Source organism: Psittacula echo, assembly GCF_963264785.1.
Source record: "Psittacula echo genome assembly, chromosome: 2".
NCBI lineage: Eukaryota > Metazoa > Chordata > Aves > Psittaciformes > Psittacidae > Psittacula > Psittacula echo.
The window spans coordinates 137852616-137880525 of NC_137737.1; the positions used below are offsets into that span (position 1 = coordinate 137852616).

The following is a 27910-nucleotide window of genomic DNA, read 5'->3' on the forward strand; positions in this document are numbered from 1 at the left end:
CACACCTCTTCTTGGTGTCCTTTGCTTTTGAGGTATATGGGAAGCAGTTAACTCCCAGTGGTGTAATACTGAATAATCCTCCTATGGCAGCTGGAATTGAAGTGCTTGAAGGTAGCCACAAAAGTATGTGTTTGTAAGTCTGGTACTTTGGAAATGTGTTCTTGACTGGTAGAGCAAGGGTTAGCCAGCATGTGAAGGCTGTGCCAGCAGCCTGGCTTAGCCTGCTGAGAAAATGAGGTGTTAAATACCAAATGTGGTGCAATAAACACCACCCAACTTCTAGAGTGAAGACAGAGGACCTTGCAGAAGACCCAGAATGTAAATAGAGAACTATGGGAAGACTGTATGTGGAGAAGCTGTGCAACCACAATATTCCTGGTCATGTAAAAATGTGAGCAGCAGTGGACACGAATATGTACATGAAATAGAGCAAAGTACACAAGTCCAAACTATCATCACCTCAGGAAGGCAGCACAGAAGCTTTTGGTGTGGATGAAAGGGTACAACAGGCTTGGATCAGTGTCAGCTGTTATCACATACACAGCCTTTGGCTTTGGGAAGGAGGGATGAGTTAGGGAACTAATAACTATGTAACAGCCAAGAAGCCTTCTTGACCAAACTCTCATTCCTGGTTCCTGTGACAGAATCATAGAATAGTTAGGGTTGGAAAGGACCTTAAGATCATCAAGTTTCATCCCACCTGCCATGGGCAGGGACACCTCACACTAAACCATGTCACCCAAACACCACGACAGCCTTGTAAGGAGCATATTTCTCTATGCTCCTTAGCTCTCTGAGCATGGCTTCTATGTTTCTGAAACATTGGTGCTAAAACTGGCACGTGTCCTTGAGGTCCATTTGCCTTGTGTGTTGAAGGAGCAGGCCAGACAGAGAGAAGGACCCCTTGCACAGCGCTGTGGTTGTTGATGATATTCTGGGAAGTGAAGAGACAACCTGGAGGAAGTTTTCATTGGTAATCTCCAGCAGTAACAACTGTTGCCTCCAGCAGAATTTTGTCCCATTTTCAGTGATGCGTGCTGTTTGCAGTGTCCATTTGTTTCTGACTAGAGCACTTGGAAATACTCTACCAGTAATACCATCCAGGTGTCCATGCTGCTAGGGCTCCAGAAATTTAATTTTTTGTGGCCACTATTATAAACACCAACTATTTACATCTCTTTCCTAGTTTGAATATCCTTAAATTATATATTGCCTGTTATTGGATAATATTGAATGTTCAAGCAAAGTTGGGCATTTTGAGTGCAAAAACTCAGGGCATTTTGTTCTCTAGCATATATACTGAACCGTGTGCTCACATTTGGGGATGTTGAGTAGGGTACACAAAAGGAAAAAATAGATTGATAGACCAAAAAATAGATCAGTCTGTAATGGTTGTTTGGGACAGACTGGAGAATAATGTATAAAACCTTTTTATTAGACAGAAAATGTTTACTCAGAATTTTCTTTTCTTCACTGGGTACCTCATGGTGGGAAAAAATAAATTCTCTGAACAGCACCATTTAGTTGCCTTCTGTTACAGATCTGTGATTCTGTCTGCTTTTCCAGAGTAGGACACTACTGAAATTGTTTTCAGTGTATTAGTTATTTAACCAAGAATTACTGTTAAAATTTCTACCGCTTCTAAAATTTCCACTCAGTTTCAGGTAGAACAGTTCTTTGTTGTGAAAGTAGGTAGTTTTATTCATCTCTCCTGTTAGATCCTGTTAGATAGGAACAATAAAGTTTTGGGGGAAGGTAGAAGGAATCACCATCTGAGGAAGCCCACCAACAGGGGACATGGCCAGAAGATGAGCCTTTAGCATGTCAGTCTTAGCTTTCTGTTTGTGGGCAGGGTCAGCTATGACTTTTGATGGTGTGTTAACCAACTCCTGGGTGGGAATCATCTCTTAGTGTAGGAATTTTGCCTGTCACTTTGTTCTTCCCTATGACAAAATTTCTCCACAATCTGTGGCAAGCTCATTGCCAGTCCTCAGAAATTTCCTTGAGTAAACAAGATTAATCCTGCACTGTTATCTTCATGCTGGCATCTATGGACAGTCTCCTGAAAAGGAAGCATGAGCTGTCACCAGTTCGTATTTATAGTTGCTGTTTCTGGAATATATTCCCTTCTCTTGTTCTAATTCTCCAAGTTTCTCTGAAGCAGGTATCCCTCAGGCTACAAGGACCATTAAACTTCTGAAAAAATGCAAAGGAGGGCTGAATAGAATAATGAAAACATATTTGTGTCCTCCTCAAGCCTGTTTATGCTGACAGATTGACCGAAACCAGGTTTCTTTTCTGCTTTGAAAATACATTATTATTATGAACTTTTTATTATGTAGATCTTTCTTGACAGTGTAGGTATTATTCAAGCCAGTGTATCTGCATGTTTGTATGTGATGGGAGGGAAGCAATGCAGCTGAGTGGCTGACATGGTTACAGTGAATCTTTTTGTGTAATCAAAGAGCTCATCTCCTCTCCCTTATTGCAGTTTCACATCCTTGAATGTCCTTCTATTTTCCTGAAGATGAAGAAAAAGATTGTTTGCTTCCTTCTGCTGTTTGGACACACTCTGCTTTCCCCTATCTTTGTCATGGCAAAAGATGTCCCTGGACGACAGTTCACCCAAAGAAGGGATGTTAACTCACAGTCTTTACTAGGTAAGTTACAAAAATACCCCCAAACCAACCCACAACCAAGCCAAACACCAACACCAAAAGCCATCTCAAATACAATGATAAAAGGCATGAGCAGCTGGCGAAACCTTGGCTGAGTTAGTTAATAATAAAAGGAGATTGCCATTTGCAATTAATGGAATATGAGGAAGTTTGTTGACCAGTTAGCAGCTGCTGAAAAAAGGTGTTTACTTTTGGGGTACTAGATCTACTTTATGCAAGTGGCATGAAATAAATACATACAGGACTGTTGTATTGGGAAAAAAGACCTTATTTTCACTGTTTAGAGAAATTACATATTGGTCCATGGAGACTCTGTCAAAGCTGCCTTATACCATGCCAGCAAGTTTTAGATGTCTGTATGTATGTTCTCTGCATAAAGATAATTGAATGGAACTCAGTGGCTATTGAAGTAAGGCTTGTCATTACATGACTTGTTGCTAATCCCTTCATTTTGTCAGGCTAATTTTATTTATAATGAGTAGCTAATTTTTGCTAATTTTTTCTCTTTTGTCAAAAATCTGGGGATAGGATCTAGCAGTTTTAGCTTGCAGCTGTCATATTTTAAAACATGAGGTTCATGTCTCTCTTGTTGATCATTGCCTGTTTGTCATCAGGCAGTTTGCTGGTCAACTTTTTCAAGCTATTTGTGGTCCCTGCATTTGGAAAATTCTGGGTAGCTGTTCAGTTTGCCATGTACAGGATGCAAACAGTTCTGGCAGCTCTGGCTGGAAGAACCTTTTCAAGACATTAAATGATGCAAGAAACCTGGGACATTCTCTGGTCCAGCCCATAATAGTATGTGGCAGTTTGGAGTCAGACTCTTAGGCCTTGTGTTCTTTTACAATAAATTAGGTCACCTGCTTCAGATTCAGCAGTGCATATGAACAGTGACATGGTGAAAATGTGCATCTCTGTAAAGAACAGAATGTGTAAAATGCATGCCACTGCTGGAAAGCTGTAGTGTTCCTTAAATTACATGAGAAAGAACTGGGCCAAACCATGATCTCAGTGGCATTGAGTCTGTTAACTTAATAAAATCACTACAGAATTACAGTAATTTAACAGGCATTAGAAGCTGTCCCCTTCTACATAATATGTATATTATAAATAGTGGTGATGACAATTGCTGCTGTCATGGAAAGATGTGGTTGGCAGGCAGAAGTGAGCAATAGAGCTGCAAAGAACCAACAGATACCTGGAAAAGTAATAGAAGTTCAGGTTGGGGTTTTTTTAGCTTTGAATGGAGGTCTCTGTTTTTAGGACTAAAATGAAGGAGTATGCTATGCAAATATTAGTTAGCATTCAAATATTATTTATTCATTTTTTCTTCATTTTACCAATTTTTAAAACAAAAGCATACTGCTGTGATAACTGTTTACTGGTAAAATATTAGTAGTGTCCATGTAAAAGTCGTTGCTCCAGGAAACTGACAACATACAGAAGCAAAATGGAATGGGTGAGAAATCCCATGGAATTGTCCACACAGAGATAAAAGTACTTTGAGATGCAGCTTTAGGTGGACTTAATTTTTTGGCAGCCATGACCTAATACTTCATAGATTTGTTAATTGCCTTATTAGGACTAATAGCTTATACATTTTAATGAAGGTTTCAGAAGGAATGAGCTTCCCTCTGTTTTTTTTATCCCAGTCTTTCTGCTAAACCTCAGTATGTGTTGTTTTAATTTAGCAGATCTTTGCAGAGTTTACTGTTTAAAATTGTTATTGCTGTATCTAATTATTTCCATTAAACATCTGAAATCTTTTGTGCAAGGATTGATTGGACATACAGGTTTTGGAACTCTTTGTATGTGGCCCTTGAAAGCTAAATTGCTTTAGAGGTTATTCTTTCTTTAAACACGGAATTAAATTCGAAGTATTTAAAGGTTGTCAATCATACTAATTTAATTAAATTTGTCATTATTTTCTTAAACATGTGCAGTTGCTTTAGAGATAGAAAGTATATCTATATTTCCCAAAATAACAGGATTTGTATTAGATTGCTGGAAAATATTGATTTAATGTCGGTGTACTTATGTTCTAAAGGATCATTTCCATAGTTTTGCAAGATCTTGTGAAATAACAGAAAGAAATAGGATGGTCCGTTTGTCTTTCTTGTAGCAGAGGGTGGTTGCCTCTCCCCTTCCATGATATATGAACTAAATTGCCTTCTCTTTCCCCTCATCAGTAATTTAATCCTGAGTACTGGATCTTTGGCCTTACAGTGATTCTGTAAAGGAAATTAACCTTTTGTTTTAGCATATTCTCTTTTAAAGGCTTTATCAGTGCTCTGAAGAATTTTTACTTAACTCTCTGATAAAACCATTGCTCCTGCTGAGCACAGCTGCTTTGTTAGATTATACACAGATCACTGAAAGCACATTTTGCCAGCTTAGCTTTGGTTTTTGGATACTAAAGAAAAGCAGTAATGGAAATATACTTGCTACGTGGTTATAAAGATAAAATTATGTCTGTTACATTAACTAATTCCGTTCAGATATAACTGAAATGGACTTCTGCACTGAACAGGCTGGTGAAGACTGTCAGTTACCCAGAGTGGTGATTTACATACCATGAGTTCAAGGCCGTGGTCAGAGGTCCACAGCATCTTTCAGCAGGTTCCATGTTCAGAAGCAGTGTGTGCCCAGTCCTTGCAAGATGTAGCTTTTTTTGGTGTTTGATGTTGGGAGGGATTTTAGTGGGGCCGATTTAGAACTTACGCGTTACTGCATCTTAATCAAAGCAAACCAAGATTTCAGCGCTGTGGAAAAAAAATGGAATAACAAGTTTTTGTAGTTTAGGTTTTTTTTTTCCTCTCAGTGAACTCTGTTCTTGTAAAAACTGGGCATGTATTTTATGTCACATGGGCATATTTTTTTGAAGAGCTCTGATGTGGATGCATGGGAATAATTGAATAAGCTGTAGAAAAATATTCTATATAATATTCCTTAGGAAGGAATACCTGGTTTTGAACATAATTATGTGAGAAGAAAAGCTAATTTAGGGGATGTTCTTTTAGATACTTCATGATACCAGAAAAAAGAAACTACAAGAGATTAACTGATATAGCAAAAAATCGAAACAGAGAGGAGAAAGGAGGAAATGTACTTGGCTCCTGTTTAGCAGAAACTGCTGCTGAATGCAAATGTTCCTGCATGTGTTTAATTATATTTTGCAACAAAATATATAATGATTTATCTCTTGGCTGTACATATATGATTCCACTAATAACATAAAGGGAAGCAATATGAAGTACACTGAGTGCTCACTAAATTTATGAATCACTCACTACAGTCAGTTAAAATGATTCCAAACGTTCTTCTATCATAGAATCATAGAATGGTTTAGGTTGGAAGGGACCTTATACATAGTTGAGTCCTAACCTCCCTGCCACAGGCAGGGACACCTTCCGCTAGACCAGGTTGCTCAAAGCCCCATCCAATGTAGCCTTGAATGCTGCCACGGATAGGGCAGCCACAACTTCTTTGGGCACCCTGTGGCAGCGTCTCACTGCTCTCACAGTAAAGTATTCCTAATATCTAATCTAAATCTCCCCTTTTTCAGCTTAAAGCCATTCCCTCGTGTCCTGTCACATGCCCTTGTAAAAACTCCAGATTTCTTGTAGGCCCCCTTTAAGGTATTGGAATGCTGCTCTAAGGTCTCCCTGGAGCCAGGTTAAGCAACCCAGTTCTTAAGCTTGTGTGTGTGTAACTTCAGTACTCAAGAACAGTATCAGGTTAACCATTCTGGGTTAAATTTACAACAGAAATCAGAGGGCAAGTATGTGACAAAAGCGAGTCTGGTCCATGAGGCTTGTGTGGAGTGCAGATAAGATTTCTGTTTAGTTTTGGTTGCAATCAGTGTACGTTTGTACACTAAGAGCTGGCTACAGATCTCTAAATCCTGCTAATGTGGACTGTTAAACCAATATGGGATAACTGCTTTAAGAAACTCATTCATATCTTCAGCATATGTGTATACGTGTTATTTCCTCACATAAATGCAACCCCGTCAAGTATTTTGTCCTCAAACATGTTAAGTGGACTCATAGTAACTGAAGTCTGCATTGCAATTGAAGTCAGAATTGTATCTTGGTAACTGCATTGCGTGTTTGACATACTATGTTGGTATACTATTTTAGGGCCACAAAAATTATCAGAGGGATGGAGCACCTCTCCTACAAGGAAAGGCTGAGAGAGTTGGGGTTGTTCAGCCGGGAGAAAAGAGTCCAGGGAGATCTTATTGCAGCTTTTCAGTTCGTACAAGGAGCCTATAAGACAGATGGGGAGAGACATTTTAGAAGGGCCTGTTGCAATAGGACGAGGGGTGATTGATTAGTTTAAACTAAAAGAGGGGAGATTCAGGCTGGATGTGAGGAAGAAGCTTTTTACCATGAGAGTGGTAAAACACTGGCACAGATTGCCCAGAGAGGTGGTGGATGCACTGTCCCTGGAGACATTCAAGGCTAGCCTGGATGTGGTTCTGAGCAACCTGATCTAGTTGGAGATGTCCCTGCTCATTGCAGGGTGGTTGGACTAGATGACCTTTGAAGGCCCCTTCCAACCCAAACTATTCTGTGATTCGATGACATCAAAACTATTTCAGGCAGTAGATAAGGGTAGGAAGAGGTTGTAAATTACATCTTTTGAATAACCACTTATTTAGTTAAAATATAACCAAACATTTATAAAGATAAAAGGTAATCAAATGTGTAGCCATTTAGAGTCTCTCTAATCAAAACGTGAAATTGCCATATTAATAGAGATGTGTTATATTTGGAAAGAGAGCAAAGCATTTTAGCCTGTGAAATCACCTGTTTCTTCCTTCTGAGGTGTGTAGGTGCATCTTACAGTCATTGTGCCTCAAGGCAATATTAGCAATTGAGCGCTTTGCTTCCCAGTAGTGGTTATCCCAATAGCTGAGGGGTCTCCCATGGATTTTGTCCCCTATCTTGAAACTTCAGCTTTCATTGTAGTCTCTCAAAATAGCATTCACTTTTAAACCTCTTAATGGGCTATTCAGTAATTAATGTTATATGGCATATAACTCTCTAGCAGCACAAGAAATTTTGTTGTATTTATTTTCTTTATTTCTTGCCTTTTCTTTATTTTGTGTTTCCTCTAACAAAGCCTTCTTCCATCCTTCCTTTCTTCTGTCTTCTCTCTTCTCTTTGCTTTATTTTCTTATCTTTTATATCTTTTACCTTCCCCCCTTTTTTTTTAATTGATTTGGAAGTTTTCCACAAGGAGTAAAGAATAGCTGCTGCTACAGAAAAAGAGTTGTACTAAATTGATAATGCTCTTTGTATTTCTGAAATTGTTTGCTACAACCCCCACATATTGCTGTGAAATACCAGTTTTGTTTGAAAAAGTTTGCCTTGACAGTAATTCACTGAGTAAAATTACGAACTGGTTTTATGTGTGTATTCTCAAAGAGCTCAAAGCCTCCTCTGTGTATTTTGTCTTGAAGGAAGGTCAGGCCAAAAGAAAGAATACTGAATGCTCAAAAGTGAGGTGGTTTTGGCTTCATTGTGAGTACTTTAGCTTAATAATTAAAAAAGCAGATATGTGCAAAATTAACTTGAAAATGCTGGAAAAAGCATTTGCATAACTTGAGGAACATCTCATTTTATAGGCATGAGTGGGTAATAGGACACTATTGTGAATTAAGACAACATGCCTTTAGATTGATTTGGCAGCTAGAAGACACCGTCTACTTACTTAAGTACTGCTGAAGTGGTAGAACAAATGGTCTGCCAGTGGGCGTGATGGACCACATATTTTGGGGCGAGGAGGGGATGGCATATGTCACTATCCTATGGTGCTGTTTCTGAAATTATTCTGGAAAATAATCTAATCCTTAGACCATTACCAATGGATAGAAATATGAGGTGTAAGGTCAGCTGATCAATGAGTAATATTGAGGTTGCTAACAGCTTTCCCTGTAAACAAAGTCATGGTGACTTCAAAAAAAGTATGGATAGGAGTTTTTAAAATGTTAAGCTAATGCCCTGAAAGCAGAACAGTGCAACCTCATTGAGGGCACATATTTTCCACTGAATTTTCTACACTGCTACCAACAGTTATTTACTTCATCTGTTTGTTCCTTCTCTAATAATTTCTGTGTCCTTCCAACAGCACCCCAAGTAGCTGTAGTGTAGATGTTGTTGCTGCCAGCACTGGCATGGTGGCATCAGGATGCTTCATCCTTCTGTCCAGGTGTTCCCTTGCCTACAGGGGAAAGCAAGCCACTCCCTGGTCCTCCTGACCATGAAAGCAGGTTTTACTCCTATCAGGAAACCCAACAGTTTCCATCTCAGAACAGCCGAAATATGTAAAAAGAACTAAGAGACTAGAGAGTATCCCTACACCATACTTTGATTTATGCCAGAGATGGCACCAGTCTCAGTAAATAAATGAGTAATTACTAGGAGTCAGTTTTGGGACTATGGAATTAGAGAGACTTCATGTTAATAATGACTTTGTTAGTTTGGAAAGGATGACAGGGAAGGAATAGAAATAGTGAGGTGAAATGAGAACAAGATTATGGACCCTCCTGCAGTGACTGATAATGAAGCATTTGCATGTAGAAGGAAATGGGAATCTGTAGGCAAGAGTCTCCTGCTGTACAGTTCTTCCAGAGGTTTTGGAAGTTCAGGAAAGATTTTGTCAGATGCAATAAGGAAATGTCTGGAGGCTCTGTTGCGTTTAGAGATGGTTCCCAGATGAAGAAATTTGTAAGGAGGAATGGATGAGCTGCAAAACTCATGATGAATCTTTGTGTTGTGGCCAGAGGCCTGTGAGTGTGGGGAAAGACTCAGAGCAAGGGTGGGGCCAGGGAGTATGGGGGCAGGTCTTGGACTCAGGGTCTGTCCAGACCTGGCAAGAGGTGGAGTCACCTGCAGAACCAAGTGCAGCATGTGTATGTGCCAAGAAAGGGGTACTAAGCAGTTTCTAATGTTTGCTTCAACACCCAAAAACAATACCCGAAAAGCACCATACCATCCTTTGAATTAAAATGAGAAAGAAGAAAAAGAGTGATAGCTAACTTGCACAAAATGTCTCACTAGAGCCAAGAAATGCTTGGAATTACTGCTATTCTTCATTTACTCTAGGCAACAACCACAAAATGTGTTTTCTAAACAGGAGCAACGTTATATTAACTGCTGTGTACTTCATGCTTGATCTTTGCAAAAGAAGCTACTGCAGTTTCCTAGAAGGTGTATGTAGGTAGATATAGATATGTCTTTCTTCCCATCTTAGTGTTTTACTTTTTGGTATATTTATGAATTAATAGCAAATTTGAGTATTCTTTGCTTGTATAATTGTAGGGTAAGAAGATTAAACCTTTTCGATGAACTAAGAAATTATCTGGAAATATCAGAAAGCCTGTCAAACTCAATATTTCTGGCTGGATATTTAGCTACAGAAAACCACAGTTCTGGAATTTAAGAACAAATATTTGACACCCAGCAAGTTCATACATTTTGAAACAAATTTGGTAGGAGTTATACTGAGATTTATAAAGAAAGAAGTTCTAAAGAAAAGAGATGCAAATAAGTTTGAGGGCTAGAGGGGGAAAAAATGGCAAAGAAAGAAGTTTAAAAAGAAGTTTTATAATGTGCTAGCTGGAAGAATAGTATTTTTATTTAATTCTGAGTGAAGGCTTTTTTCTGTTACTTAAAGATAAAGTCTAAAAATAAACCTGGTGTTATTGCTGGCAGTGTTACAGGACATGTAATTTTTTTGTATATACATTACTGTGAAGTGAGCTAAGACACACAATATATTGAGTCTTAAAATTGCCTTAATACATTGCCTGCTCAGGCAATAGTTCTTCTATGATCTCATTATTTCTTAACTGATCTCATTCTTCCTTTTTGCTTAAATGGTCTTACTCTATAACAGGCATCTTCATGGAACTAGTATTTACTTGTTATGAATTACTTTTTCAATGTCTTAACTTTCTTGTATTATTTACCGAACTGAGCTAACCTTTTGCTTTGTGTACAGCAATAGCTGCCTTTAACATCTATCTATTCACATGTATTGGGATAAAGTTGTACATAGCCAAATAAGTAGTAACCAGACTTAAAAAAGTATTAAGGAGTCATAAAGATGTAGGACAACAACAGAAAATAACTCAATTTTAAACAACGATCCTTTCAAGGGAGCTGGCTTGCAAAAACTTTTGAAAAATCACCATCTGATACATCTGGGTCCTTTGAGTATGTTCGGTTTAAATATCCCAAAATGGAAATGTTTCAGGAAGTTAAGCAGTGCTAGGGGACATTCTTGGGCATTGGGATTCCACTGTTATTGTTGCTGTTTAATTGCCGGAGCTGTCTCTGGCTCCCAGTGATTCGCACTCCCCAAGCAATTCCTTCCTGTGGTTCAGAGGCTACAGGGGGATGGGGATTATTCCCAGTAGACAGTTTGCAAATAGCCACTCAATTTTAGAGGAAAGGTGAGTTTAATATTGTGAATGCAGGCCAGCTGGCTTCTGAGCGTAGCTTGTATCTTAAACTGCTCTCTGGCACTACACCAGTGGTTTGAAATGGTCTGCTTTGGTACTATTAAATACCCTGAGCTTACAAAGTGTTTACATCCACGTTGCTTATTAGAATTGGTCCCTGGCTTGTGCCCGTATCATGCCTGGGGATTGTTTGAGAAAATCTTAATTGTCCCAGGACAAACAATACTAGGAACTCTTCTAATGATTTTACAGCCTAGAAGAGTCAATTCCAATGCCCAGGAAAACTCCCTGATGCTGCTTTAGTTATATTAAGGCAATGTATCATTAGTTAGAAATAAGCTGAGAGGGTACAAACACACTCTCAGAAAGAGAACCTTCGTGGATGAGCAGAGTCAGAGCAGTGAGAGCTTTGTCAAAGCCAAAGTAGGTGTTCAGGACTGCATGTAATTTGCTTTGAAAAAAGAGTCAAAGGAAACCCACAGGAATCAGGGAAAATAATCTAATAGAATTTTCAGCTTTAGAGGAAATTAAGATGTCTAATGTGAAGTATTCTTTTAAGCTTTATGTATCTGTCTATAATTGGATCCAAACAGGATTCTTCCAGGTAGAACTGAAATTTCCTTGCATTGTTAATTTTGCAAAGGTGGCATCACTGTAACTGTCATTTACAAACAGGATGTTGAGTGGGGAGGAGAATTTATTTACTATTGATTTGACCTTTCCTTGCCTTGCCTCTTCTGTCCTTGTCTTGCCTCTCCTGGTCTTTCCTTTGGATAATACAACTCACACTGAGGGTTTTTTTTAACTTTTGTGGCAATACGAACCCTCTGATGGCTTAGAAGCAGGCTTATGGATGAGTAGCTCTTCCAATGAGTATGTCACTTTTCATAAATAGAGTGGAAGTGAATAACTTTTGGGTATGAGGATGTTTATAGAATCATAGAATAGTTAGGGTTGGAAATTACCTTAAGATCATCTAGTTCCAACCCCCTGCTAAGGGCAGGGACACCTCACACTAAACCATGCCACCCAAGGCCTCATCCAACCTGGCCTTGAACACTGCCAGGGCAATTTCCTTGAGCAACCCATTCCAGTGCCTCACCACCCTCTCAGTAAAGAATTTCTTCCTTATTTCCAATCTAAACTTCTCCTGCTTAAGTTTTAATCTGTTACACCTTGTCCTGTCACTACAGTCCCTGATGGAGAGTCCCTCCCCAGGATCCTTGTAGGCCCCCTTCAGATACTGGAAGACTGCTATGAGGTCTCCACGCAGCCTTCTCTTCTCCAGGCTAAACAGCCCCAACTTTCTCAGCCTGTCTTCATACGGGAGGTGCTCCAGTCCCCTGATCATCCTCGTGGCCCTGCTCTGGACTTGTTCCAACAGTTCCAAGTCCTTTTTATGTTGAGGACACCAGAACTGCACACAATACTCCAAGTGAGGTCTCCTGAGAGCAGAGTAGAGGGGCAGGATCACCTCCTTCGATCTGCTGGTCACGCTTCTCTTGATGCAGCCCAGGATACGGTTGGCTTTCTGGGCTGCGAGCGCACACTGAAGCTGGCTCATGTTCATTTCCTCATCGGCCAACACTCCCAAATCCTTCTCCACAGGGCTGCTCTGAATCTCTTCTCTGCCCAACCTGTAGCTGTGCCTGGGATTGCTCCCACCCAGGTGTAGGACCTTGCACTTGGCATGGTTAAACTTCATAAGGTTGGCATCAGCCCACCTCACAAGCGTGTCGAGGTCCCTCTGGATGGCATCCCTTCCCTCCGGCGTATCAACCGAACCACACAGCTTGGTGTCATCGGCAAACTTGCTGAGGGCGCACTCAATCCCACTCTCCATGTCACCGACAAAGATGTTGAACAAGACCGATCCCAACACCGATCCCTGAGGGACACCACTCATTACTGGTCTCCAGCCGGACATCGAGCCATTGACCACAACTCTTTGGGTGCAGCCATCCAGCCAGTTCTTTATCCACCGAGTGGTCCACCCATCAAATTGATGTCTCTCCAATTTAGAGACCAGGATGTCGTGTGGGACAGTGTCGAATGCTTTGCACAAGTCCAGGTAGATGACGTCAACTGCTCTGCCCCTGTCCATCAGTTCCGTAGCCCCATCATAGAAGGCCACCAAATTGGTCAGGCAGGATTTCCCCTTAGTGAAGCCATGCTGGCTGTCACCAACCACCTCCTTGTTTTTCATGTGCCTTAGCATGCCTTCCAGGAGAATCTGCTCCAAGAGTTTGCCAGGCACAGAGGTGAGACTGACTGGTCTGTAGTTCCCTGGGTCATCCACTTTCCCCTTCTTGAAAATGAGGGTTATATTTCCTTTTTTCCAGTCATCGGGAACTTCACCTGACTGCCATGATTTTTCAAATATGATGGCCAGTGGCTTAGCAACTTCATTCACCAGCTCCTTCAGGACCTGCAGATGGGTTTCATCAGGTCCCATATGCTTATGCATGTTCAGGTTCTTAAGATGGTCTCGAACCAGATCCTCTGCTATGTTTGCCAAAGTTGTGATAAAGTTCCCTGTTTAAAATGAGAGCTGGTGCGAGGAAGAGGTTATAGTTTCAAGGGCGAGTGCAGAAGCATGCAACTGCTTAAAAGGTGTCACTGAAAGTTTATCTGAGAGGATGGGTGTTCAGATCTGTTAGTCATTGCTGATTGTCATCCCTCAAAAACTCCAGCTGGAGTTTTGCTTAAAAAGAGTTTTTATTTTTCATGAAGCCCATCTCAGCTATATCAGCTTTGGTAATTACAAGGTTATTAAAAATTACCACCAAATCAAAGTTTTTAAATACATTTTGGAAATGTGTCGTATTTCTATAAATAGAATTTTGCTGGTGAAAGCAGTTTCTGTATTATATTCAGACTGATTTTTCTTAAGTAATTTAGCACAATGGGGTGTGTTTCTGAGAGTACTATCCACTAATGCTGTCCAAGCTTTTTCCCACCAAGATTCATGCCTGATTTCAAAATATGTAACTGAGTCTCTTCAGCCTGGGATCCATATCTTTATACTCAAATTAAAAGGATTCAACACCATGGGTCTAGTTTCAACTTGTTTTAAGGGAAATACAATAACAGTCATTTTACCTTTCTCTGTCTTTCCCCTCATACACACACACACATTCTTAGCCTTTTTTCTGTAATTATCTTTCTTTCCTCTTGCTCTGCTCCCACAAATCATATCTTAGTGTTTTCTTTGTATTAAAATTGTGCTGGAATATTGCATGTTATATTATTAAAAATAATTAATAATTAGATATGCCACTAAGATATTGAGATAGAAAATAGTTATGTCAGGATATCTGTATCCCATTAGAACTGGAATTTTGTTTCTGCTCAATTTGGCTTGCATTCAATATCCTCTGCTTTTGAAAGAATGAGCAACCCGAGTATATTCCTACGCTTATGAATAAAGCCATACTGTAGACTGCACATGACTAAATCCAGGCAGTCATTTGTATTGTCATCAAAGGACATTTTTATTCTATGCCTACGAATGTTCTTGGTAATCTATGAAAGAGGCTTCTGACTTAGCAAGTGAAAACAGGCATCTTTCTCATTCTTTTCCTTGGCAGAAGTACATGACTAGTGTTCAGCAGCAGTCACCAGTGAACCCATGTAAAGGCTTGTTAAGTCTTTGATTGGCCCACTTGTACGTGTGCCATATGACATGACCTTTAATTACACAAATACTACTTTTCCACCAGGCATTTGCCTCATTTGTTGCATAAGATGGATGAGAGTGAGCTGAGAATTGAATTAGGTTGGGCAATAAAGGGAGATTAGTGATTAGGGCTATCTCAGCTTAGTAAAATGAGGACACCACTGAAGTTTGATGAGCAATCTTTCCACCTTTTATCTTTCAAGCCAGGGAGACAGCTAGCTACCTCACAGGTTTGTTTGCAGCCATAGAAATTTGAGAGCATGAGCAGAGACACTGATTGGTCTGTTTAACCCAGTGTCCCATCTCTGACGGCAGTCAAAAGCGGTTGCATATGAGGAACTTTAAGAACAAGACAATACTACCTGCAGGTACTCTCCCAGCTGCCATGCTTTTGTGGCTCAGGGATTTCCTAATCTGGAGGGGTCTTCGATGTGCTAAACCTCAGTTGATTTTTCATCACCAGTATCCCACTGAGCCCTTTAAAGTCCATTTAATCTTTTGCCACATGCTGCCTTCTGTGGCACAGCTCATGGCTCACTTCCCCTTGCTTGCCTCAAGCCTGCCGTGTGCTGGCTTTCTGTGAATGGTCCAGACAATGAGACCGTAGTCCATTCTCATCGTGCAACTCATGCATAAGTCTTACATTTTTTCAAAAAAGAAGGATGCTAAGCAGACACCAGAGGATGCAAAGGGGGTCCCAGAAAGCTGGTAGTATGCCCAGAAAGCACCCAGCCTTCACTTTTGCTGTTATTAATGGTAGCTTGGACTCTCGGCCTGTGCAATAGTCAGATATAGACATACCCTGTATGAAGTATTTCTGCTTCAGTGGCTCTTGGAAACAAAAAGACTGCTGATGGCTGAAACAGAAGATTTCAGGAAGTGTATGCGTCGTCTTTTGGCCAAGTTGAATGCTGCTGTAGACAACAGGATTTTCTCTCTGATGCAGCCACAGAATTTCTGTATGAGATGCCAAATTAGTCCAATATATGAGACTTTTCCCAGATGGCCATTAATTATGTGTTTGAAATCATAGGGTTTGATTTACAGAAGTGCTGAGCACTCACAGCTGCAGTTGATGTCATTGAGAGCTGTACTTTGAACATGCAAAGTACTGATTAATGCCAAGTTCCCTGAAAAATCAGACCCTTCACGTCTTACATCAGTCACTGCAATTTGCAGATGCTTTTGACCTGAATTTCTGTGTGTTCTGTTTTCCCTGTTTGTTGTAGAGGACTGATACCACCCTGACTCATCAGAGTGTTAGATTCTAAGTTCTCAGGCACTACCACAAAAAGCATCACAGTGCATCCCACTCAAGTTGTAACTATGTAATTCAGAGGGGGGTTCCATTCTGTGTGGTGTATCCCAAGCAAAATGACATAACAAGGTACAGCACAAATATCTACCCATTCCACTGCCATTGGCTATTCTGGGGACTGATCTCACAAAAAAAGTAAAATATGTAACATATACTGATCATATAACAGGCAGCTTTTGCTGTTTACTAGAGGAGAAATTTGTATTGCCTAAGTAGCTTTAGTGCTGGCATCTCCTGTTTTTCTTGTATTTTCCCAGCACTTGTTGTTATTGAGACAGCATGCTTGAAGTAGCAGGTCAACCTAAACTGACTTGCAATTTGAAATTTTTGTAATGTATTTTTGTTTGCATTTTGCCTTCCAGAAAATACTTGCAACAACAAACGCCTGGACCTGGTCTTCATCATTGACAGCTCTCGCAGTGTACATCACTACGACTTTGAAAAAGTGAAGGAGTTCATTTTAACCATCTTGCAGTTTCTGGACATCAGTCCTGATGCCACCCGTGTAGGCCTGATTCAGTATGGCAGCACAGTCAAACAGGAGTTTTCACTGAAGACATTCAGGAGGAAGCAGGATATCGAAAGAGCAGTGAGGAGGATGATGCACCTGGCAACTGGCACCATGACCGGACTGGCCATTCAGTACGCAGTGAACATTGCGTTTTCAGAGTCAGAAGGAGCTCGACCTCTGAAGCAGAATGTGCCCCGAATTATCATGATTGTGACTGATGGGAGACCACAGGATCCGGTGGCAGAGATTGCTGCTAAAGCACGCAACTCGGGAATCTTGATTTTTGCCATTGGAGTGGGAAGAGTAGATATGAACACGCTGAAGTCTATTGGCAGTGAACCACATGAAGAGCATGTGTTTCTGGTTGCTAATTTCAGTCAGATTGAAACACTGACATCTGCATTCCAGACTAAACTTTGTGGTAAGGATTTTACCTATAGTTTTGAATGCAGAGATGAAAGTAAAATATGGGAAAAAATATGCATTATAACTAAGCTTTTTTTTTTACATGAAGTCTTGTCTGTTAGAATTTACTAGCTAGGCAACATTCAGGACAGCAGTCATATATATGAGAAAAAAATAATTCTGCTGCTGTGTGCCATAAAATGTGATCTAATTCCTAGTGGTCATAAGCAGTGAGGCAAACACAGGTATCATGGTTTTCCTGTTCGTTGCATAATAGCAATAAATTTACAGCCCTCTGCTATTTGAATATTAGATAAGTTGTTTCATCTATTGATTTTAAATGTGATCTCTCTTAGTACTAAAACTTCAAATTGATAAATGGTCTTTTGGTTATTTAAATAAATCTCTGGAGTGCATGGATTCCTCTTCCAAAGCTTACATATTAATTCTATGCAAACAATTACCTCTGCACATACCTAGTGACTGGAAGTGAGACACAGAGACATAGTAGTTAATGGTTCTATTCCATCCATTTTAAATATAGAAAATAAAGAAAAGGCATTACAGTGATACCATTTATTCATACAATAAAGTAAATGTTTTAATAGGTATTAATTTACAACACAGAAATTGCTTCTATCTGTAATTTCCTGATAAGAAATTATCTTTCACAAATACCATGGCATACGTAATTAATTTTATTCGAATCTGAGCACTTAATATACCTTTTAATTTATTTCTGAGACAGATCTCAAAGATCTTCATGCAGATTTGGCATTAAGCTGAGACATTTTCAGCAGAGTCCAGAAAAAGAATTCCTGGTGGGACTGAATGCTCACTCATCTCTGGGGATGGTTTTGCCAAAAAAGAACTGAGACTTATTGTCGGGGTAGTCTGGAGAATTTTCATTACTTGGTCTTTTCCAAAATTGTTTCAGGCTAACAGGGCTCCAGCTGAACTGCATCAGCACAAAACTCCATCACAGACATTCATCAGATAATAGATTTTTTTTTCCTGTTTCTTCTTTGCTGTATAATTAGCTGGCGTAGTAAGATACATTTAAGAACCAAGAAAGAGTAAACTAAACATGGGTTGAGAGTTGAAATGTAAGGAACAGCAGATGCTTCAGAACTTTATCTTACTGAATTTTTTAATTGCATTATTAGAAATAAATCTGGTGCAAATACCACTTACTCATTTTTTCTTTTCAGACTAGGCAGTGTCCAGTAAATGTATTAGAGTTTTATAAGTCAGTTTCAATCCAAACACATGTGATCCTCAATAAAAATACCCCCCCACAGATGAAGGAGTATGGAGGTGACAAGGATTGCTGCTGCCTCCTTCTGTCAGGTAATGCCTCCACTACCTTTGCTGTGTCAGGAATTGAAAGTGAGATTCAAAAATGCACTTGACCCAGGCCCAGATGCAACAGAGAATTTAAGTTCTTAGATTTTTATGGATTTTGGGTTAAGGGGCTAAATTGCAGATAGGATCCTTAATATTTTATTGAGTCTGGGCTGTGAAGCAGCGTTCTGCTTGCTGAATTTCAAAAGAGCAATCTAAGAATCCATAGCCTCTGCTTCCTAGAGCACCTACATTCCTCCTGGGAAATGTGGTTAGTTTTATTAAGTCCTCCCCAGTGTGGACCCAGAGGCAATATCATTGTAGTCAAACGTCTGGACACCTTGTGTCTTTGCTGGAGCTATTGAATACAATACTCTGGTGAAGTCTTCTGGCATGCAGTCTGCTGTGCTTCATGCTGTGAGAAAAGGCCATGGCACCCTAGCTTTCCTTGTGTCTGGATTGCCCTTATGCCCATAGAATGTGTCTTCGTGGTTCCTGTGAAGATTCCAGGTTTCTGGCCAACTGATGAAGCTCTATGGGAAAAATAAAAAGCAGACCAAGTTAACTACTGCTTACCTATGTGTGGCAGAGATCACCCAGTGCCTATCAGCTATATTCTCAGAAGAATCCAAATAAATTGTCTGTGCTCCATCCTCTGCTAAGTCAGACTTTCCCTACAGTTGCTGCATCTGGCTGCTAAAGATGTAGGGGTGTCAGAAACAACAGTTGAAGCCAGGGGAAACCAGCAGCCTCTTTTAATTACCAGTCAACAAGGTAAAAGAGAAGCAAACAGTATCCTGGGAAATCAGAGGCATGAGGAGTGAGATGAGAGTGGAAAACTCAAAAGAAGATAAACAGAAATGGGGATGGATCAGTCAGGAGTATATAAAGTCTCTATTAAATATTCTTCTGTAAAGTGGTGTCACCCCCATTTTATGTTGGAGGAACACCATTGCAACTGAGAGAGCTCTGCATTGTTGCAAATCCAGATACAGGTGTACCTGTGTGAACACATGAATCTCACACTGAATCTGTGAAGGTTGATGCTTGCTTGAAATGTTAATATTATTGTCTTGCTCAAAATTAAATAAGGACCCTGTGACATAGGCAGAGCTAAAATCTGATTCACAAGGCTCGTATTCAAATTCTTCAACTATGAGAACACCCTTTCTAATACTCCTGTCCACTGCTGAGTCCTCCTGCAACAAATGAGGTTGCACAAATGACACAGACTGATGACCGGAGTATCACTGATTCTTTGAAATAGGTGCAACAGAGACACTTTGGAAAAAATTTGTGGTAGTGTATCAGAAGATTGCTAACAGATGATAACTAAATTCTCAGAAGGGACTGAGTAATTAGGATGCCTATTATTGAATGCTTCTGTTTTCCTTTTTCATTTCCTAGTACTCTGTTTTGCAACCTTATATTCTTTTGTTATGGGAGGACTGACTTTGCAGTAATGTTCTATAGATTTACACTCCATAGCTTTAGTATATGGTGAGATATTCTGATGCTTAAACTACTGAAATGAACATATTTTTCATTTGTCATATTTGAAAGTCCTTCTTTGGTCATAAAAAGCTGTACCTGATGTTGAAAGCTAGTGACATATAGCCAGGAGGAAATGTCTGTTTAGGGAGTATCCTCTGATAAACTTCATTTTCAGAATGGCAGAAAGATGAAAAGAGAAGTCCAAGCAGGTCTGTATTCACATAAATAAAAGTACTTGAGAAGTTTTATTATGGCAGAAAATCATGAGATCCAAAAAGCTGATTAAGAAATGGTGGTTTGTGTATTTGTATGCATAACTCTGTTAACCATTCCAAAGACCACATACTTTTGGTATGTATCTTAAAACCACTTTTTTTTTTTTTTTTACCCCCACAAGTACCACACATATGACATGTTAAGTTATTTATCAGGCTTCTGTTGTGGCTCCTGGAAGATTACTGTTAATGTCTATTCCATAAATTTTGAGCTTTGTTGGCCTAGCAGAATAAGGAGCACATCAATCCCTAATTGTTGTTGTGCAAAATAGATTATTTTCCACGCAGTGTTCCCTGTGAAGTCATTCACCTATATTACAGCAATGCTCCTGTGAGAAGAAAAAAAATCCAGGAGATTTCTTAGTTCCCAACTACTGAAGAAAAATAGTTCAGCAATGAATTTGTCAGAATGAGCCCACTATTCTTTTTTTTTTTTACTGTCTCAATCAGTTGCTTTTTATTACTTGCTGTTTGAGACAAAAAATACAAACATTAAAATTAGACTCTAGATTGTAGCTCAGCTCAGTTCCCATTTACTGGAGTGTGGAGGTGCATGACCTCAGTGTCACCATATGTTGCTTGTATGTTTCTCAGTCATTTGATGATTCGTCATCAAGTTGTTTTCTAGTTATTCTTCTTTGGTATTGTGCTGTGTGGTGATTTTCTTCATTCAAGATATTGAATGTCCACTAGAACAGTTTGTACTTAAATTCTACTTATTTTCTACATTTGAATGTGGTAGGTTTGTTTCATTGTCTTCTTGGGACCAGCAAGTGATTACTGTTTCCAGATACTCTACTGTATATTTTTATTTCATTTATATCCCCATTTTACATGAAATTTAATGTCCAAAACCATGTCACCAATGTCAACCAGACAGAAGATATCTAACTTCATAGGGTTTTTTTAAGGAATTAATATACAGTACTGTTTGTTAAGGATATTTTTTGTAACCTTATAGGCTTAAGCTTCCATTTTTGTCTTTACTGTCAACTCTTAGTTTGAAAGTTACAAATTGCTTCAGTAAAATCTTCTGTACTTTTTATTTATTTTGGTTGTGACCACAAGTAAGACCAGCAGTTAATTACGTTTTACTTTTTTTCTTTCAGTGCCCCATATGTGCAGTATAGTTGAACATCAGTGTGATCACTTCTGCATAAACACCCCAGGCTCCTACCTATGCAGATGTAAACAAGGATACATTCTGAATGCTGACCAGAAGACTTGCAGCAGTATGTTATCTTTCTTAACTTTTCTCTTTCATGCTCTGAAAAAGTGCTTAATATTACATACCCTTTAGGGACTGAGCTCAGTATATAATTAATGTTAATCATAAGCAAGAGTCTAAAAAGGTGAAATTGTAATTCTTTTTCTTGTTTTGGATCATTGAAGTTCTTACAAACCTTTCTGAAATGCATCAAGCTAATTTTTATAAACAGCTCTTCAGAGGTAGACTGAAATACAAACGCCCATAGCATGGGAAACAAACAAGAGGAATTAGAGATGTGTGCAGGACTACGGGAGTATGATATAGTAGGCATCACAGAAACATGGTGGGATGGCTCCTACGACTGGAGTGTTGGAATGGAAGGTTACAGGCTCTTTAGAAAAGACAGGCCTGGCAGGCGGGGAAGTGGAGTTGCTATTTATGTTAGGGATAGGCTGGAGAGTATGGAACTCTCTCTGGGGATGGGTGAGCAGTCGACAGAGAGTTTGTGGGTCAGGGTTAAAGGGAGAGCAGCGATGGGGGACATTACTGTGGGGATCTGTTACAGACCGCCTGATCAAGAGGAATCTGTGGATGAAGTGCTCTATAGGCAGATAGGAACAGCCTCACGCTCACAGGCCCTTGTTCTCATGGGGGACTTCAACCACCCTGACATCTGTTGGAGTGAAGGTACAGCCTGGCACAAGCAATCCAGGAGGCTCCTCGATTGTGTGGAAGACAGCTTCCTTCTGCAAGTAATAGAGGAGCTGACAAGGAGAGGTGCCATGCTTGACCTCGTGCTCTCCAACAGGGAAGGGCTTGTTGGAAATGTGACGCTCCAGGGCAGCCTTGGTTGCAGTGACCACGAGATGGTCGAATTCGAGATCCTCAGGACAGTGAGAAGAGCGTGCAGCAAGCTCACTGCCCTGGACTTCAAGAGAGCAGAGTTTGGCCTCTTCAGGAGCCTGCTTGGTAAGGTTCCATGGGATACAGCCCTAGAGGGCAGGGGGGGCCAAGACTCTTGGTTGTTATTCAAGGATCACCTGCTCCAAGCTCAGGAGTGTTGCATCCCAACTGGAAGGAAGTGCAGCAGGAGGGCCAGGAGACCTCCTTGGATGGATAAGGAGCTGCTGAGGAAAATTCAAAGGAAAAAAGAGGCTTATAGAAGGTGAAAGCAGGGACAGGCGGCCTGGGAAGAATACCGGGATGCTGTCCGGGAAGCTAGGGACCAGGTGAGGAAGGCTAAGGCCCAGTTAGAATTGAACTTGGCTAGGGATGTTAAGGATAATAGGAAGGGATTCTGTAGGTACATAGCGAGTAAAAGACAGACTAGGGACAACATAGGCCCCCTTCGGAAGATATCGGGAGAACTGGCTACCCAGGATTTGGAGAAGGCTGAGGTTCTTAATGACTTCTTTGCCTCGGTCTTCACTGGCAAAGTCTGTGACTGCACCACCCAAGTCTTGGAAGGCGAACACAGGGACTGTGAGAATGAAGACCCTAGGCCCACTGTAGGAGAGGATCTGGTTCGAGACCATCTTAAAAACCTAAACGTACACAAGTCCATGGGACCTGATGAAATCCATCTGCGGGTCCTGAAGCAGCTGGTGAATGAAGTTGCTAAGCCACTGGCCATCATATTTGAAAAATCATGGCAGTCAGGTGAAGTTCCCGATGACTGGAAAAAGGGAAATATAACCCCCATTTTCAAGGAGGGGAAAGTGGATGACCCAGGGAATTACAGACCAGTCAGTCTCACCTCTGTGCCTGGCAAAATCTTGGAGCAGATTCTCCTGGAAGGCATGCTAAGGCACATGAAAAACAAGGAGGTGGTTGGTGACAGCCAGCATGGCTTCACTAAGGGGAAATCCTGCCTGACCAATTTGGTGGCCTTCTATGATGGGGCTACGAAACTGATGGACAGGGGCAGAGCAGTTGACGTCATCTACCTGGACTTGTGCAAAGCATTCGACACTGTCCCACACGACATCCTTGTCTCTAAATTGGAGAGACATCAATTTGATGGGTGGACCACTCGGTGGATAAAGAACTGGCTGGATGGCCGCACACAAAGAGTTGTGGTCAATGGCTCGATGTCCAGCTGGAGACCGGTAACGAGTGGTGTCCCTCAGGGATCGGTGTTGGGACCGGTCTTGCTCAACATCTTTGTCGGTGACATGGAGAGTGGGATTGAGTGCGCCCTCAGCAAGTTTGCCGATGACACCAAGCTGTGTGGTTCAGTTGATACGCTGCAGGGAAGGGATGCCATCCAGACGGACCTCGACATGCTTGTGAGGTGGGCTGATGCCAACCTTATGAAGTTTAACCATGCCAAGTGCAAGGTCCTACACTTGGGTGGGAGCAATCCTAGGCACAGCTACAGGTTGGGCAGAGAAGAGATTTAGAGCAGCTCTGAGAAGAAGGACTTGGGGGTGTTGGTTGATGAAAAAATGAACATGAGCCGGCTTCAGTGTGCGCTCGCAGCCCAGAAAGCCAACTGTATCCTGGGCTGCATCAAGAGGAGCATGACCAGCAGGTCAAAGGAGGTGATCCTGCCCCTCTACTCTGCTCTCAGGAGACCTCACTTGGAGTATTGTGTGCAGTTCTGGTGTCCTCAACATAAAAAGGACATGGAACTGTTGGAACAAGTCCAGAGAAGGGCCACGAGGATGATCAGGGGACTGGAGCACCTCCCGTATGAAGACAGGCTGAGAAAGTTGGGGCTGTTTAGCCTGGAGAAGAGAAGGCTGCGTGGAGACCTCATAGCAGCCTTCCAGTATCTGAAGGGGGCCTACAAGGATCCTGGGGATGGACTCTTCACCAGGGACTGTAGTGACAGGACAAGGGGTAACGGGTTCAAACTTAAACAGGGGAAGTTTAGATTGGATCTAAGGAAGAAATTCTTTACTGAGAGGGTGGTGAGGCACTGGAATGGGTTGCCTAGGGAGGTTGTGAGTGCTCCATCCTTGGCGGTGTTCAAGGCCAGGTTGGATGAGGCCTTGGGTGGCATGGTTTAGTGTGAGGTGTCCCTGTCCATGGCAGGGGGGTTGGAACTAGATGATCTCAAGGTCCTTTCCAACCCTAACTATTCTATGATTCTATTTATCTAACGCTTGGATGTCCTTGTAGCTCTTTTATGATCAAATAGTTTCTTTATGTATATATTTTAACACTTTCTAAATTAAACAGTGCAGACAAGATGAAAGGAATGTACGTAAAGTTATACTTCGTTTTCAGTCTTCTATTCGCTTTTTTTTTTTTAACATTGTGAGGGTACACCATATTAGTATTCAGTTCTTAAATAACCTTAACCAAATGGCTTCAATCAGCAAAGAACTGACAACTTATTTTTAGGTTGGAAAAAGGTACATTTGTCTTTTGAACAGATGATTGCTTAGTTCCTTGGCACATTTCATTATATCATTATTTCTAAAAAAGTATTTCCTTGCATTGAAGAAAGAAAATCTGCCATACCTGTGATTTGTTGAAACATTCTTACATTTATTTCATGAAGATGTTTTGCATCCATGCAAAGGATGCTTCTTTCACATACTCTGGTCTAACTTCTAGAGAAGAGTGGTTGTGTCAGATAATGGCTATTCTTTACTCATTACACCGTATTTGTTTAACTTAATCTCTTCCATTCTTCTCTAGAGATGTTCAAATCTTACATTAATACACAAAACAGCACAAAAGAGGAAATGGAGCTGAAACAAGCTGAAAAATTATCTATTTGTGGGTGTTTATACTGGAACAAGAGAGTTAAACGACTGTTTATGCTGTTCATCATGCCGCTTGATAAGGAGTAGACAGCTATAAAAGAAAATTCACATTTGCTTGGCTAGTTTCCTAAACATGTTCCAAGAGCCTTTTTGTAACTCTAAAAGACCACTATGTGTTGAGCAGTCCTGATCCTGAGTAACACAAAGTACTCTGCTTTCCAAAGATTTCACTGGGGAAACTCAGAGTTCTCAGAAAGCTTTAGTCTACTGAAATGAAAGCCCAATGTGCTTCATTTGGCCAGATGCTGAACTGACCTCATTTATCATAGTAACTTTTCTAATGAGATCTTTTGCTTGGGAGGGGTAACTTGCTATGGTATTTTACAGAAAATTGAAAAATTATGAAACTCAGAAATGAAATACCCCCAAGTTTTTTGGTGTTGTCTTTTCCTTCCCTTTCCAACCTTGCCATCATTTCTCTAGGAGGGTTATGCAAAAAAAGAATTAAAAAAAAAGGCACAATTAAACACAGTTATTTTTTTCCCAAAAAGCCCTGAAGAATGCCCTTCAGACTTTTAGAGAAACACACAGTCAAGCAACTCTGCTAGGCACCACTGGTCCATCAATAGTTGTGCCTTCAGATGAAGGAATGAGCTCCTCAGCTTGGAGTGGTTGTTCCTGCTGGCAGAAGACTTTCACTGTGTGACAGAACATTGGCATGTTCTGTGTTAGAATGAGCTTATATATAAAGAGCTGTTCATAGCTTCCTGAAATTTAGCTTTGATTTATAGTCTGCATGTATATTATAAAAAGTCAAAGAATTTCATACTCATGCAATTATGTTTTGTAGCTCAGGACCTTTGTGCTGTGGAGAAACATGCCTGTGAGCAGATTTGTGTGAACACACCTGGGTCTTATGTCTGTCAGTGTTATGAAGGCTATGAGCTTGATGCAGATGGAAAGAATTGTATTGGTAAGTATGAGTGTAGCAATTCACATTTACCTCTTGACACAAACCAAAGGGAAATTCAATATAAATCAATATCCAGTTTAGCCACAGACATTGATGTCGATGGGAAGCTCTCTTCTCTGTGAGTGGTAGATAAGGATGAATGTATATTGGCATGTTTGTAGGCCTTTACTGATAATGAGTGGTGGCTTGGGAAAATGGTTACAACTAATTTCACACAGAAAGTAACATTGGTATTTTGAAATAACACACCAGATGTTTTATTCTAGATCCATGTAGGTGGCCAGCAATGTACTGGCATGATATATGTGGCCATTAAAAACTGAACAAAGCCAGACAAACTCAATTACTCCTTTTCAGACAGAAATTATACATGACAAAACTTGGAAGTAGACAATTTCTTGCCAATTCCTACTTGGTTTTGTGGTCATGCCAGGAGAGATTTCAAACTCTTTTTGGGAAGATGACTTTAAGCAAAGTTTAGCCCCCCTTAAGAACCCATCCACTATGTGCCTTTCATTTTTGCTATGGGCAGTAAAGAAGCAAACATTAGCTCTAAGAAATACAACTCAAAATAGTGAGTGTGGAAATACATTATAATAATTGTTTAACACAAAACTTACTTCTTTCTTTATTACTATATAAGTATCTCACACTTCTTCCCCATTTATATACAGTAAATACTTTTGGTATAATCTTTTCAACAAGTCCATTAGCCTTCTCATAAGCTTTTCATCCTATGCTAGATTTTGGGAAAATACTTGTAAGCTAAACAATATTTGAAACTGTCTGCTCAGTGATAAGTATGGCTGGCAGAGCTCTTTGCCTTTTTAAACAGCTTTTCATTTTAACTGCCCTCCTTCCATGTGAACAAAATCCTGCCAGTTAAGGTGTATTGCTAATAAGCCATTCTTTCTCCATCATGCTGCCGGACACTGTCTCACCACCTTCTTGGTGTTGCTGGACATGCTGTCCTCTCTTTCCTGGCACTGGTGCTTGACTGTCTCCATATTACTGCAGCTGTTGGGCTTTGGATCTCCTCTCCTGACAGGTTGTTGGCACCTCTCTGCAGTCCTGGCACCACTAGATTTTTTTTGGCTGCTTTCTAGATTCTTAAAAGTCCTTCGTAACTCTGCTCTACTCTTCCTCCACATCCTTTTTCATTCTCCTTATGCCTTTACTTATTCTGTCACCTTTTCTTTCTACCCTTTTCTTCTGCCCTTCTCCTTAACTTACTTTGTTCTCCTAAGCCTGAATAACCTATATAAATATCAGAGGAGTAAAACAGCAATGTAAGACAAAGGTGACCCATGCTGTCCACAGTTCAGAGGGGGCAATGTAAGCACCTAGAATGCAGAACTGGTAACTGGAAGTAAAAGATGGCTCTCATCACTTAAGAAAAACAGGGTGGAAGAAACATGGGGAGATGACAACTGAATTAAATGCTTGCTTACTAAAAAGGTCATTAATTCATCCTTTAGAAAAGCTTCTTATTGAAATAGGCATGGACTAACATTAAAAACAGTGAGATCTCTACATGTTCACGTTCTACTGTATGTCTCATGACTCAGTACAGAAATACGAAAATAATAAAACTTTAATCAATTAGGAAAATATTCTGCTTTGCTGTTATACAATCTGTGTATATTTTGTGCATGCCAACTAAAGGATTACAGTACTTCAATATAAGAAATACAGATTTATAATTTTTCTCAGTCTTTTCAGGAAGATTTAACTCCATGGACAACTTACCTACTTGCTGACTGGAATGCTGTTGACAAGTTTCCCTTCTAAGCAAGTACCACGGAAATGAACCATAAACATAAAAGTGAAA

At 40.4% G+C, this 27910-nt stretch overlaps 1 protein-coding gene across 1 annotated transcript in view; it reads left to right on the forward strand.

Annotated features, from left to right (window-relative positions):
* Positions 1-2593: 2593 nt before the first annotated feature.
* The window catches only part of MATN2 (matrilin 2), a gene marked incomplete at its 5' end in the record, with an annotated part of 61514 nt that continues 36197 nt past the window's right edge, over positions 2594-27910 (forward strand). Inside the window, 4 exons of the mRNA XM_080610714.1 lie at positions 2594-2660; positions 16511-17080; positions 21287-21409; positions 25957-26079. Of these exons, the coding sequence (XP_080466840.1) occupies positions 2594-2660; positions 16511-17080; positions 21287-21409; positions 25957-26079 (883 nt within the window). The remainder of the gene's footprint in view (positions 2661-16510; positions 17081-21286; positions 21410-25956; positions 26080-27910) is intronic.